Source organism: Plectropomus leopardus, chromosome 13 (genome assembly GCF_026936395.1).
Source record: "Plectropomus leopardus strain MGB_pleo_1.0 chromosome 13, ASM2693639v1, whole genome shotgun sequence".
Classification (NCBI taxonomy): Eukaryota; Metazoa; Chordata; class Actinopteri; order Perciformes; family Serranidae; genus Plectropomus; species Plectropomus leopardus.
In genome coordinates this window covers 687501-699884 of record NC_142188.1, presented here as the reverse complement: position 1 = coordinate 699884, position 12384 = coordinate 687501, and the positions used below count along the sequence as shown (strand labels likewise).

Genomic DNA, 12384 nt, shown 5'->3' with positions numbered 1-12384 from the left:
AGACTCGTTTCTGTTGCTTTATGAGCTCCGACAGCCGCTGCTCTCGGGTGCAGTCAGCACGCCTGAACTCCTTTCAGAAATGTGCCACTTTAACGCTCCTCTCGGGTTTTCTCCACAGTTAACACGGCCTCGTGTGATTATGTAACTCATTTTTAATCATATGCCAATACTTTTCAGTACGGCGTGCGTATAATCCACCAACCAGCTCTGCCTTTGCCGAAATGTCGACTTTTCAAAGAGCCTGTCGGTGCTGCTGGCTGCCGCTCAGCGGGGCGGACCGGGCTTCTGAGAAGACGGCAGTTAGCGGATGAAGGGTTGTAAAAGTAGAAATTTGACCAAAATAGCCGCTGTTTGCTGGTGTAATGTGTACGCCGAAGTAATGCCGGGGTGCACGGTATTCAGGAAAAATCGTCATTTACATAAAAGCATTTGTGCATTTTAGCCAAAATTAAAAAATGTTTAAAATGAGTCGTTTTTCAAAGGAGATTCGCACTTACCTCCAAGAGTGAGAGTGATGGAGCGGGGCTCGCAGCTCTCTAACGACCCGTTAAACGCCGCAGCAGCACCGACGTGGACTCGGACTCCCCCGGTGGATCCATTGAACGGTAACCGGGTCGGTGACGGGCGGACCGACGGCCACACGGACGGCAGATGTTCCGGTAAACCGACCGGAGAGTAACGGCTAGCAGAGTTCACGTCACATGCCGGTGGCGGTGAAAGTGCAGCCGGAGGTGAACCGTCCGCGGTGTCCGGTGCTTCCTCCGGTTCTTCTCCCGCCTTCTTGTTTCTCTTCTGCCGTTTTTTTCGGCGTTTTTCGGGCAGCTGGTTGACATTAGTTTACGTTCTCCACGGTGACTTCAACTTCCGCATCGCTGTGGTGACGTATAGGCGACGTGAGATGACGTCAGACGGGACCGATCCGAAAAAAAAATAGAAAAACAAATTAAGATTTCATTAATGAAGTTGGACAATTAAAAAAACGACTTTCCTCTACGCGATGATTTATTTCCATAAGAAATATTTGTAATATTTTAAAAAGTCATCTGACAAAAGTGTCTTTTCTTCAATGTAGCTGCTGACAAAAAAAAAAAAAAAAACGTTTTAAAGAAAAAAAAATCAAGAATTTTTAAAGGAAAAAAATCACCAAAACATATTTAAGGAGAAAAAGAAATTTTAAGGAAAAAGAAATAAAAAGAAAAACAAAATGCCAGAAGCTTTTGAAATCGCCAACTCTACCCTGCTGTTGTTTTGGTACGACCTCTGGGCTCTCTGCTGACAAAAATCATTTAAGAAAAAAATGATCACCAAAATGTTTCAAAAAAAAAAATGGCAACATTTTTAAATAAAAAAATTCACAAAAAGTTTTCCAAGAAAAAAATCACAAAACATTTAAAGGAAAAAAAAATCCCCCAAAATCCTAAAGATAAGTTGAAGAAAGTTTTCTACAGAAATATAGAATAATTACAAAATACAACTATTTGAAGTTGTCTGCCCCTCCCTTTAGTCAGACTAGAAAATAAATTTAAAAACATTTTTGACATGTCCCTTCCCCTCTCATAAACAACAAACAGATCCTACGCATCTAAAAAAATAATGTCACGCATTCTCAAAAAATGACTCGATGTCATATGTCTGTATTGTGATACACTTTTAATTGTGTTTTGTTCTTTCTTTTCTTTTCTTTTTGGCAGAACTGAGCCTCCATACCGTGAAGACGTTCAGAAGGTGTGTCTTCGAAGCCCCGCCCCCTGCTAGTGGGCTTTAAACAGGGCGGTGAGACAGGTGAGACAGGTGAGAGGACAGGCTGCTGCAGCACACACAGAGGGAGCACTAACGGGACTCTGAGTTTAGAATAATTCATCAGATTTAATTTATTAGTAATAATAATAATAAACATGATGAATGGGACGGACTTTGACCTCCCGCTGTCCGAGTACAGCTTCGAGCGGCGGTTTGACCAGAGAGGAGCGATACAGTGGATGCAGGCCAACTGGTGAGCCAAAAATCTCTGTTTATATTTCACTCTGAACATTTATTTAAACTTTAATAACTTTGAGTTTGACTCAGCTGCTTCTACTGAAGGTCTGAACCCGCCAAAGAGTCAGGAAGAGGAGAAATATCCCGATAAACTGCGGTCTATTCGATGGAGAGGCTACGCTCCGAATTCCATTACAATTTCAATCACTTTTTAAATGACCTTACTGTCGTTAATTTTTATCATTTTTTGGAACATTTTTTAAGTCAGTTTCGGGATGGCTCTGGTCCAGTGTTTGTTTCGGCATACACCCAGCACACCAAACAGCACCCATTGTAACACACTTTCACCTTCAACCGGTTTGCTCGATACTGAAACTGCCACAGCGCGAGCGATCAGAGAGCGTGAGGGCAGGCGGCGACACAGCCACGATTCATGTAAAGACCGTTGAGTTTGAGGGAATAAAGCGTCCTTTTTGTATTCTGTCAATGCCGAACGGGTGAGATAATAATGAATATTTAGGAAAAATATAAATGTCTGTATACAAAGGATGCGTCTTTTACAAATAAGGAAGACAACTTAAAATGTAGTAATATGTGAAGGGGATTTGGTGCGGCGGGGAAACGCATAACAAAGTGTTCTCGGGATTACAGACAGCTAAAATAAATCAGGTCAGCTACACGTGTGTTACAGGTGAGTCACACAGTGATGTCACACTTATGCATTGAAAGCATGCTGCTGTATTCACGTTAGATCCGGTTATTCCGGTTTAAAGCTCCCACCCAGACACTCCCAGGTGATGAAATATTAAAATATGTACCGGAAACTCTCAAATGTTTCACCTGCTCATAATAAACGCATAAAGGAGGATTTACGAGTTCATAGTGAAATTAGTATTTTTGTAAATTTCTGACTTAAAAAAAATAATAAATTAACATTAAAATGTGCTGATAATTATCGTGTTTTTTAGGTATATTAAAGCAAACTGTTACATAACGTCGACAGAGCTCCGTCGGTGAAGCAGGTGATGCCTCAGGTGAAGTCTGTCAGGTGCACCTGCTGAAAAATGTAGTTTTGTTGGTTGTTGCTAAGCGACTCAGGTGTGAGTCTGAGGTGTGTATGAAAACATGACGGTGACAACATGAAGAGAAACTTCAAACCTGGCCAGTTCTTCACGTGCAAGAAAAGTAATTCAAAATAAATATAAAATTAAATTAAAGTACATTTGTTTTGTCATTATTTTCTTTAAAGATTATTTTCTTGATTAATCATTTGATTTCTGAAATAAATCAAAAAACAGATGAGTTATGTTGATATCCGAAAACCCGATGTGATGTCATAAAATGTCTTGCAATAAAAACCTTTGACATTTTAACATTATTAATACAGCGTCAGCATTATAACGTTAACCATTTAGCGTAAGCTTTTAAACGTCAATTTTTTAATGTTAACTGTTTGAATAAGATTTAAAATGTTAACTTTTTAACATAAGCTTTAAACATGAACTTTTTAACATTTTTAAACGTTAAATGTTTAACGTAAGCTTTTAAATGTAAATTTTTTAATATTAAGTGTTTGAATTAGCTTTTATACATGAACCTTTTAACGTTAATTTTTTTAAGTTAATTGTTTAACATTAGCTTTTAATGTTAACTTTTGAATATTAACTGTTTAACTTGAGCTTTAAAATGTCAACTTTGTAACGTTGACTTTATACCATTACAGATGTTTTTTCCTCATAACCTGGCAAAACTCTTTGAGTTAATGTAACTTAAATTTTCCGTATGTTGTTGTTGTTGTTGTTGTTGTTGTTGTTGTTGTTGTTTAAATTGTCAGTCTGTGACGGCGTGTTTTTCGTCCTGCAGGACTAAGTCTTTCGTGTTCAGCGCTCTGTACGCCGCCCTGGTGTTCGGAGGTCAGCACTACATGAAGCCTCGACCCAAAATGAACCTGCGGCGGCCGCTCGTCCTCTGGTCGCTCAGCCTCGCTCTCTTCAGGTAACGACGCACCTTAAACACGACGTTCGTCCTGGTGGTTTTATTCAAACTGTCTGAGCTTTATTTAAAGCATTTTAGATCAGTGAGTCTGTTCAATCAAAGATCCTCTGTGAGGGAAGAAGCGACACTCTGTGTTTCTGTAGTTTCAACAGAGTGAGACCTCTTCACTCACATCACATCAATAATTTAATTTATAAATTTCATAATTTAAAATCAGATCCTTCAGAATTTGGATCTCGTCATTTTTGAATATATCAGATACATATTTAATCCACATTTAAACAAATAAAGTTATTATTATTATTATTAAATTATTTTAATTGGTTTTTGGGTCAAAATAGATATATCAGTACTTCTCTTGTATCATCTGTTTTTGTGCAATTTGTAAGCAGAATTTTAGCGTAAAATTACTTCCAGGTAGAAAAGAACATCACAAAAATGTTTTCTGTCTGAAAACATGACCTTTGACCTCTTCTGTCTCCACGGTAACCAGCGCTGTGCTGTCAGGGATTTATGAGCGTAACAATAAGAGTCACTGACGACGGAGACTCTGAATAAACAAGCCGTCTCCATGGTGACGAGCCGCTGTCAGCTGATCTTAAACACTGCTCACACCTTCAGGTGTCTCCAGGTGTCCTCTGGTGTCTCCAGGTGTCCACTTGGTTGATAACTGCTGACTGAGCAGATCAATTACTGTGTGTGTGTGTGTGTGTGTGAGAGAGAGAGTGTGAGTGAGTGAGAAAGAAACTGCTATAAGCACACAGTTACAGCCCACAAACACACACACACACACACACACACACACACACACACACACACACACACACACAGTGTTTTAGATCCAAACAAACAGAGTTGAGTGTTTAAACTTTAACTTAGAGTCCACTGAGGACGGACAGGTGTACAGGTGTACAGGTGGACAGGTGTACAGGTGTACAGGTGGACAGGTGTACAGGTGGACAGGTGTACAGGTGGACAGGTGTACAGGTGGACAGGTGGACAGGTGTACAGGTGGACAGGTGTACAGGTGTACAGGTGGACAGGTGGACAGGTGGACAGGTGTATGTTCACAGACGTCTCTGTGTTGTGTCTCAGCGTCCTGACAGCTTGTCTTTCGTCTTCTCGTCCTCAGTATCGTGGGCGCGGTGCGGACCGGCTCCTACATGCTTCACGTCCTGAGCAGCGGCGGCTTCAGACGCTCCATCTGCGCCCAGAGCTTCTACAGCGGCCCCGTCAGCAGGTTCTGGGCGTACGCCTTCGTCCTGAGCAAAGCACCGGAGCTCGGTCAGTCTCACGAGTCCCTCCCATCAACGGCCGACCTCTAAAGCGACCGAGCGCAGGCACTGAGCAGCAGCTACCTCCGAGCCATCGGGTTTCTGATGCTGGGAAACGTCTTTGAACGCAGCAGCAGAGTAGCACTTAGGGACCGTCCTCCTCTCACACATTGAGGACGGTCCCTCCACCACAAATGAGTCGTTAGATCTTAAAAACGGCTGAAAAAGCCTCTCATGGTGCTGCTGCTTCGTTCCTGCAAAGTTTTTTTTTTTTTTTTTTTAGACGCTTTTTAAATGGGACGTAAAATAATTAGGATGACTTATTATTAATTTAATGTCAGATTTGTTTTTTTTCTGGTGAAAGAATTTGTCCTCAAAAGCGGTGTGAAATCTGAAAATCAGACAATAATTTTGTTTTTTAAATTTTGTTCTACAGCTGTGATAAATGATTTTTGGTTTTTTTTTGGTGTTGTTAAATTTTTTTTAAAAAATCATAATTTGTTAAAAATTTTAAAAAATGCCAAAAAATCTTCTACATTGTTAATTTGCACAATTAAAATAACAAATAAAATCACATAATTTTTTCTGCTGTAAATTTGACAAACCCACAATGATTTTCTGACTGTTTTAGCTATGAAAAATCATGTATTTATGGCAAATTTGATGAAATTATACAAAAACTTCTCAAAGGGAAAAAAAGCCAAAATGTTTTTGTTTTTTTTAAGAAAACTTCCTTTTAGTTTCCGTGTTTGTTTGTTTAGGGTTTTTTTTTAATGGTCGGCAAAAACTTTTTGAGAAAAACAAAAGCTGTTCATGAAAAATTGCCAAAATTAAAAAAAAAAAAAAAAAAGGCAAAAGTTTGACGGGAACATGCGTGTGTTTTGTTGTTGCAGGCGACACGGCGTTCGTCGTGCTGAGGAAGCAGAAGCTGCTCTTCCTGCACTGGTACCATCACATCACCGTGCTGCTCTACTCCTGGTTCTCCTACAAAGACATGGTGGCCGGCGGCGGCTGGTTCATGACCATGAACTACGCCGTGCACGCGCTCATGTACAGCTACTACGCCGCGCGCGCCGCCGGCCTGCGCGTGCCGCGGCCGTTCGCCGTCCTCATCACCAGCGCTCAGATCGGGCAGATGGCGATGGGGCTGACGGTGAGCGCGCTGGTTTACCGTTGGATGCAGCACGGCGACTGCCCCTCCCGCCTCGACAACATCACCTGGGCGGCGCTCATGTACCTCAGCTACCTGCTGCTCTTCTCCAACTTCTTCTACCAGACGTACCTGCGCCATCGCCGCGGGGACGCCAAGACGCACAAGGCTGAGTAGAGGCCCGGGGCATTGTGGGAGGTCGCACCGGGCCGGAGTCCGTCTTCCTGAAGCTGCTAACGTTTAAAAACGTAACGTGACGTTTTTCACGTCGCAAGAACTCAACATTTTTCCTCATCGAACATTTTCAGGATGAAAAATCCTCCGAATCAGCATCAAGTTTCAGATCTGCACCTTCGTCTCCTCGTGTTTCAGATTGATGGCTTCAGAAAAAGCATCTCACTCTTGATTTTACGGGTCTCAAAGTTTCTTTAAACGTCCACAAATGAAATCACATCAAAGTGTTTTCAGGGAAAAACGATACTTTGATAAACTTTAAGTTAAACTCTGAGAGTCGATCTGTTCGGACGAGATTCGACTCATTTAAAGCTGAAACTTTACCCTCTGAACATCACTTTCAGACGCCTTTCACAAATATTTAACGCTTTGACCTTGTCGCAGATTGCTTTGAATTCTTTGGAAAATTATGGGGAAAAAGGCGAGAAACGAAATTAGTAGATTGAGAAAAAAAATGTAATTCTATTCTGCCGGCGGCTCCTCCCACTCACAAAACGTATGTCAGCTAAAAAAAAAAGTATATTTTCTGTTTTATCTTTATGTCAGACTGCGATTTCTGATGAGAAAATTAAGCCTTTTTATTGCTCTCTTTGAACCAGACTTCTTTGAGGAAAACGGTAATTTCGGTAACTAATGTCTGTTAGTTTCTGTCTCCGAGCGTCTTCGGTGTTTTAAACGTTTGGTTTGGATTCACCAAAATCACCTGAAAACACAAATAAACTGACTGACGGAGGCAGCAGAAGACCAGCAGCTCCTGTGGTCAGAGAGCCAAAATGACCGTTTTTCTGGTGGAGTTTGGTTTACGGACAGAGACGTCACAGAAGTTACTGACGGAAACGTAAAACAGGAAAAATATTCTAAACATCGCGAGCGCTTAAACTGAGTATTTTTGGTGACAAAAATCGGTTTTGTCTCGTCCAAACTGACGATACTGCAGAAAACACGCAGATCAAAACCTCAACACCTCAACGTCAAAAAATCACAACTGGCCCTTTAAGACCGTTTAATTTTAGCAAACCGATCGTTTAGTGTCGAAAATGCCAAAAAAAAGTGACGTTTCCGAAGTGTGTTTTCTGAGCGACAGTCTGAAACCTGCCGCTTTACGAATCAATAATCAGTTAATTTCTTTGATCTGAGCGACTGATCCTTTCAGCTCCGACTGATTTACAAACAGGAGACAGACGTGCGAAAACAGATCTGAAACCAGTTTACGCTCCGTTCACACGTCACCTCCAACCTGATCCAGGTTTCTGGTTTTTCCATCAAACGTTTACAGCTGACAAACAAAAAAAGTCTATTTATTGATTATTTATTGGACGTATGAAGGCAGCCGACGGCGGCCGGAGAAGTCCTTTCACCAAATGTTTTTGTTCACTAACATCACATAACGTTGATCACTTCACTGAATATTTATGATTTTTTTTGCACCAGAGACTTTTGTACTAAAAGCTGTCGTTTCCTCACAAACCGGTAAAACTCATCGTTATTTGAATCTGTTGCTCTGAAGTGTGCGATTGTGAAAGTTTGACGGACGTCGATCAGCCGAAGCTGTTTGATTCACCACGACGACTGATTTTCACGCTTTAATATTTCAGCCGTTTACGAACTTTTTATTTAATGTGTGAAAAAAATAAATAAAGAATCTGTTTTTAAACTTTGTCTCTTCATTTCAAGCAACTAAAAACACAGCTGATCAGCAACACAACCAGCAACTTAGACAGGCAACCAAAACCAGAGAATTAGCAACTGAGAAGGTCAACAAAAACAAACCAGGCAAAAGTACCGACCGTTGATTAGCAACACAGAGGGCAACTAAAAACAAAAACAAGCAACAAAAAACGGCAAACAACTAGCAACTCAGCAGAGCAACTATAAACACACAGCCAATTAGCAACACAACTACCAACATAGACAAGCAACTAATAACAGAGACTTACAAGTAGCAACTTAACCAGCAACAATGATGAACAACTAAAAACAAGAACAGGCAACTAAACACACAGATGGGCAACAAACAGGTAACAAGCAACTCAGAAGGTCAACAAAAACAACAACCTGCAACAGAAACACTGACTGGCAAGTAGCAACACAATCAGCAAAACAGACGGGCAACTAAAAACAAAAACAGACAACTAAAGGACAGACAGATGTGTAAATTGCAGACAGGCAACTAGGGATTCAGACGGGCAACCCAGAACACAGACAGCCGATGAGCAACACAACCAGCAACAGAAAAAAAAAATTAAAACACATGCATGTAGCATGGGCAACTAAAAATGAAAACAAGCAACTATGAAGACAGACTGACGGGTAAATTACAGACAAGCAACTTGTGACTCAGACGGGCAACCAAAAATACAGACAACTAGAAACACAGAGGCAACAAGCGACTCAGATGGGCAACCGAAAACAGTCCACCAGAGAGACTTAAATAAACTTTTTATGTTTCTGCTGCTGATGAACGAACACGTCGACGTCTTCGGGTTCAAAACTTTTACTTATGTTTGAAAAAACGTCCTAAAGAAGCCGTTTTTAAAATGTGTCTGTTAAACACGAGCAGCTCGTGACGGTTAAACTGGCACAGAAACACTTTCAGAAACAGCAACAAACAGTTTGTATCCTGAACGAGGCCTCAGCTGGTTCACAGGTCAGTAACAAACATTTATTTTACATCAATTCAAATTTGTGCAGCAACTTTGCATCAACTCAGAGAGCCAGTAACAATATGACCAAAAATATTTTTAATATATTTTATATTTATTTTTTTTTTAAATTATCCAATGAAAGCTTCCAATGAGAACCAATATTTAACATTTCTAGAACTTTTTATTTTTGATTTGACACTTTTGATCTTCAGGTTTATGGTCTGAAAGTCTCCATGTTCCCACAATGTGTCAGAAAAACAAAAAGGGCAGCCTGCTGCAGCAACCTGTTGTAGCAATCTGTTGCAGCAATCTGTTGCAGCAACACGTGCTCTCGAGTTCATGTAAACGTGACAGTCCTCACAAGTGTACAAAGGTCTGTCCGTGTGTGTGTCAGGGTTGCTGCTGTTGCATCTCCCTCCAGCTCTTCCACAGCAACAGATCTCGACTCTTTCCCAGGGCAACCAGGCAACGAGGCAACTTCAGCCCATTAAACTGGCCCACACCGTCGTTACGGCCCATCGCCAGCAACATGGTGACGTTACCTGGCAACCAGCAGCACAGACAAGCAACCAGCAATTCCGTCAGTCGACCAGCAACACAGACATGGAAATAAAAATACAGACAGGCAACTAGCAACACAACCAGCAACACAGACATGAAATAAAAATACAGACAGGCAACTAGCAACACAACCAGCAACACAGACAGGCTATCAAAAACACATTCAAGCAACCAGCAACACACACAATCAATTAAAAACACAGAAAGGCAAGTGGCAACTCAGTCAGTCAAACAGCAACACAGACAGACAACTAGCAACACAGTCAGTTGACCAGCAACAAATATAACCAACTAAAACATAGACAACCAGTAACTGCATAATTGGACCACAAACATCGTCAGGCAACAAGCAACACAGACAGGGAAATGAAAGCATAGTCAGGCAACTAGCAACAGAGCCAGCAACACAAACAAGGAACTAAAACACAGACAGGCAACTAGCAACACATACGGGCAATTAAAAAACGATGCAAGCAACTAGAACACATCCAGCAACAAAGATAGGCAACTAAAACACAGGCAAACAACCTTAAAAACCAGCAACACAGACGGGCAACTAAAAACACAGAAAAGCAACTAGCAACACATCCAGCACCGGAGACAGGCAACTAAAATACAAACAGGAAACTAGACACACAGATGCAGACTAAATACATATTCAGGCAACTAGCAACAGACAGGCAATTAGAAACACATGCGGGCAACTAGCAACACAACCAGCAATGCAGATAGACAAATGTTAAAACAGCATGATGGAATGTGTGTGTGTGTGTGTGTGTGTGTGTGTGTGTGTGTGTGTGTGTGTGTGTGTGTGTGTGTGTGTGTGTGTGTGTGTGTGTGTGTGTGTGTGTGTGTGTGTGTGTGTGTGTGTGTGTGTGTGTGTGTGTGTGTGTGTGTGTGTGTGTGTGTGTGTGTGTGTGTGTGTGTGTGTGTGTGTGGGTGTGTGTGTGTGTGTGTGTGTGTGTGTGTGTGTGTGTGTGTGTGTGTGTGTGTGTGTGTGTGTGTGTGTGTGTGTGTGTGTGTGTGTGTGTGTGTGTGTGTGTGTGTGTGTGTGTGTGTGTGTGTGTGTGTGTGTGTGGGTGTATGTGTGTGTGTGTGTGTGCGTGTGTGTGTGTCTGTGTGCGTGTGTGGGTGTGTGTGTGTGTGTTTGTGTGTGTGTGTGTGTGTGTGTGTGTGTGTGTGTGTACCTGTGCGATATGACGTCAGCTCCTTCCCGCTCAGACTGTTGGCGATGTTGCTAACGGCGACGGCGGCGTGCAGCCCGGCGTGGTACGCCATCTTGGGCTCGTTGACGTCGGCGCAGTCGCCCACAGCGAACACGTTGGAGAAACCGTCGACCTGCAGGTGATCGTTGACCTTCAGAGCGCCGTTCTCCGCCAGGACGTCGGCTGTTGGTGCAACACGTCAGTAATCAATCAACTGATCAACCAACTAATCCGTCAACTGATCAATCGATCGATAGATAAACTGATCAATTAACTGACTGACAAACTGATTGATTCACTCAGTCTACTCAATCACTTGATGGATCATTTATTAAATGACCCATCAAGTGATTGATTAACTGATCCATGAACTGACCAATCGATCAGTCAGCTGACGGATCATTGATCGATCAGCTGATGGATCATTGATCAGTCAGCTGATGGATCACTGATCGATCAGCTGACGGATCATTGATCAGTCAGCTGATGGATCACTGATCGATCAGCTGATGGATCATTGATCGATCAGCTGAATGATCCATCAGCTGATGGATCATTGATCAGTCAGCTGAATGATCGATCAGCTGATGGATCATTGATCAATCAGCTGACGGCTCATTGATCTGATCAAGGAATCCATAATCAATTAATCCAGTAATCAACAAATCAATGAGCAGCACAGACGGACAACGCAATCAGCAACACAAAAGTACATATACTACATACAAGTATATGTAGTATATGTACTCACAGGAGGCAGAGGCGTAGGTGGCAGAGTATTTGTACTGTAGTACTTGTACTCACAGAAGGCGGAGGCGTAGGCGGCAGAGTATTTGTACTGTAGTACTTGTACTCATAGAAGGCGGAGGCGTAGGCGGCAGAGTATTTGTACTGTAGTACTTGTACTCACAGAAGGCGGAGGCGTAGGCGGCAGAGTATTTGTACTGTAGTACTTGTACTCACAGAAGGCGGAGGCGTAGGCGGCAGAGTTGACCCTCAGGCCGGTGCAGCAGATGATCAGGTCTGTGGTCAGTCGGTCGCCTCTCTCCGTTGTCACCTCCGTGTTGTTTCTGGTGACGTTCAGCTGCAGCTGCGACAGGTTGGCGACTTTCTGACCTGAGACACAAACACAGCAACTTCATGAAAACGAAAACACACACTCACAGACACACACACACTCGCACCTGTCCTGCAGGTGGACTTCAGGTGTTCGTACCCAGCAGCAGCTCCACTCCTTTCTCCAGCAGGACCTCCTTCGCCTCTCGCCGCACGCTGGGCAGCAGCTGAGGGTCAGCCAGCGCCATCCTGCTGTGGATCAGAACCACCTGAGCAACGCAATGAGC

General features: G+C 42.5%; 2 protein-coding genes across 4 annotated transcripts in view; one reads left to right on the top strand and one right to left on the bottom strand.

Moving 5' to 3' along the window:
- Positions 1 to 1781: 1781 nt before the first annotated feature.
- Positions 1782 to 8284, top strand: LOC121955045 (very long chain fatty acid elongase 6-like). The gene is made up of 4 exons (XM_088086938.1): positions 1782 to 1993; positions 3841 to 3972; positions 5105 to 5256; positions 6140 to 8284. The coding sequence occupies exons 1-4, from the start codon at positions 1896 to 1898 to the stop codon at positions 6571 to 6573; spliced, it is 816 nt and encodes a 271-aa protein (XP_087943064.1). The 5' UTR covers positions 1782 to 1895; the 3' UTR covers positions 6574 to 8284.
- Positions 8285 to 9366: 1082 nt separating this feature from the next.
- aifm2 (AIF family member 2, ferroptosis suppressor) overlaps positions 9367 to 12384 on the bottom strand; it is a 9354-nt gene continuing 6336 nt past the window's right edge. For all 3 annotated transcript variants that reach the window (XM_088086916.1, XM_088086917.1, XM_088086918.1), the window contains exons 6-9: positions 12258 to 12366; positions 12005 to 12157; positions 11024 to 11224; positions 9367 to 9817 (exon numbers count right to left, since the gene is read on the bottom strand). In XM_088086916.1, the coding sequence (XP_087943042.1) occupies positions 9666 to 9817; positions 11024 to 11224; positions 12005 to 12157; positions 12258 to 12366 (615 nt within the window). In that variant the 3' untranslated portion in view covers positions 9367 to 9665. The remainder of the gene's footprint in view (positions 9818 to 11023; positions 11225 to 12004; positions 12158 to 12257; positions 12367 to 12384) is intronic.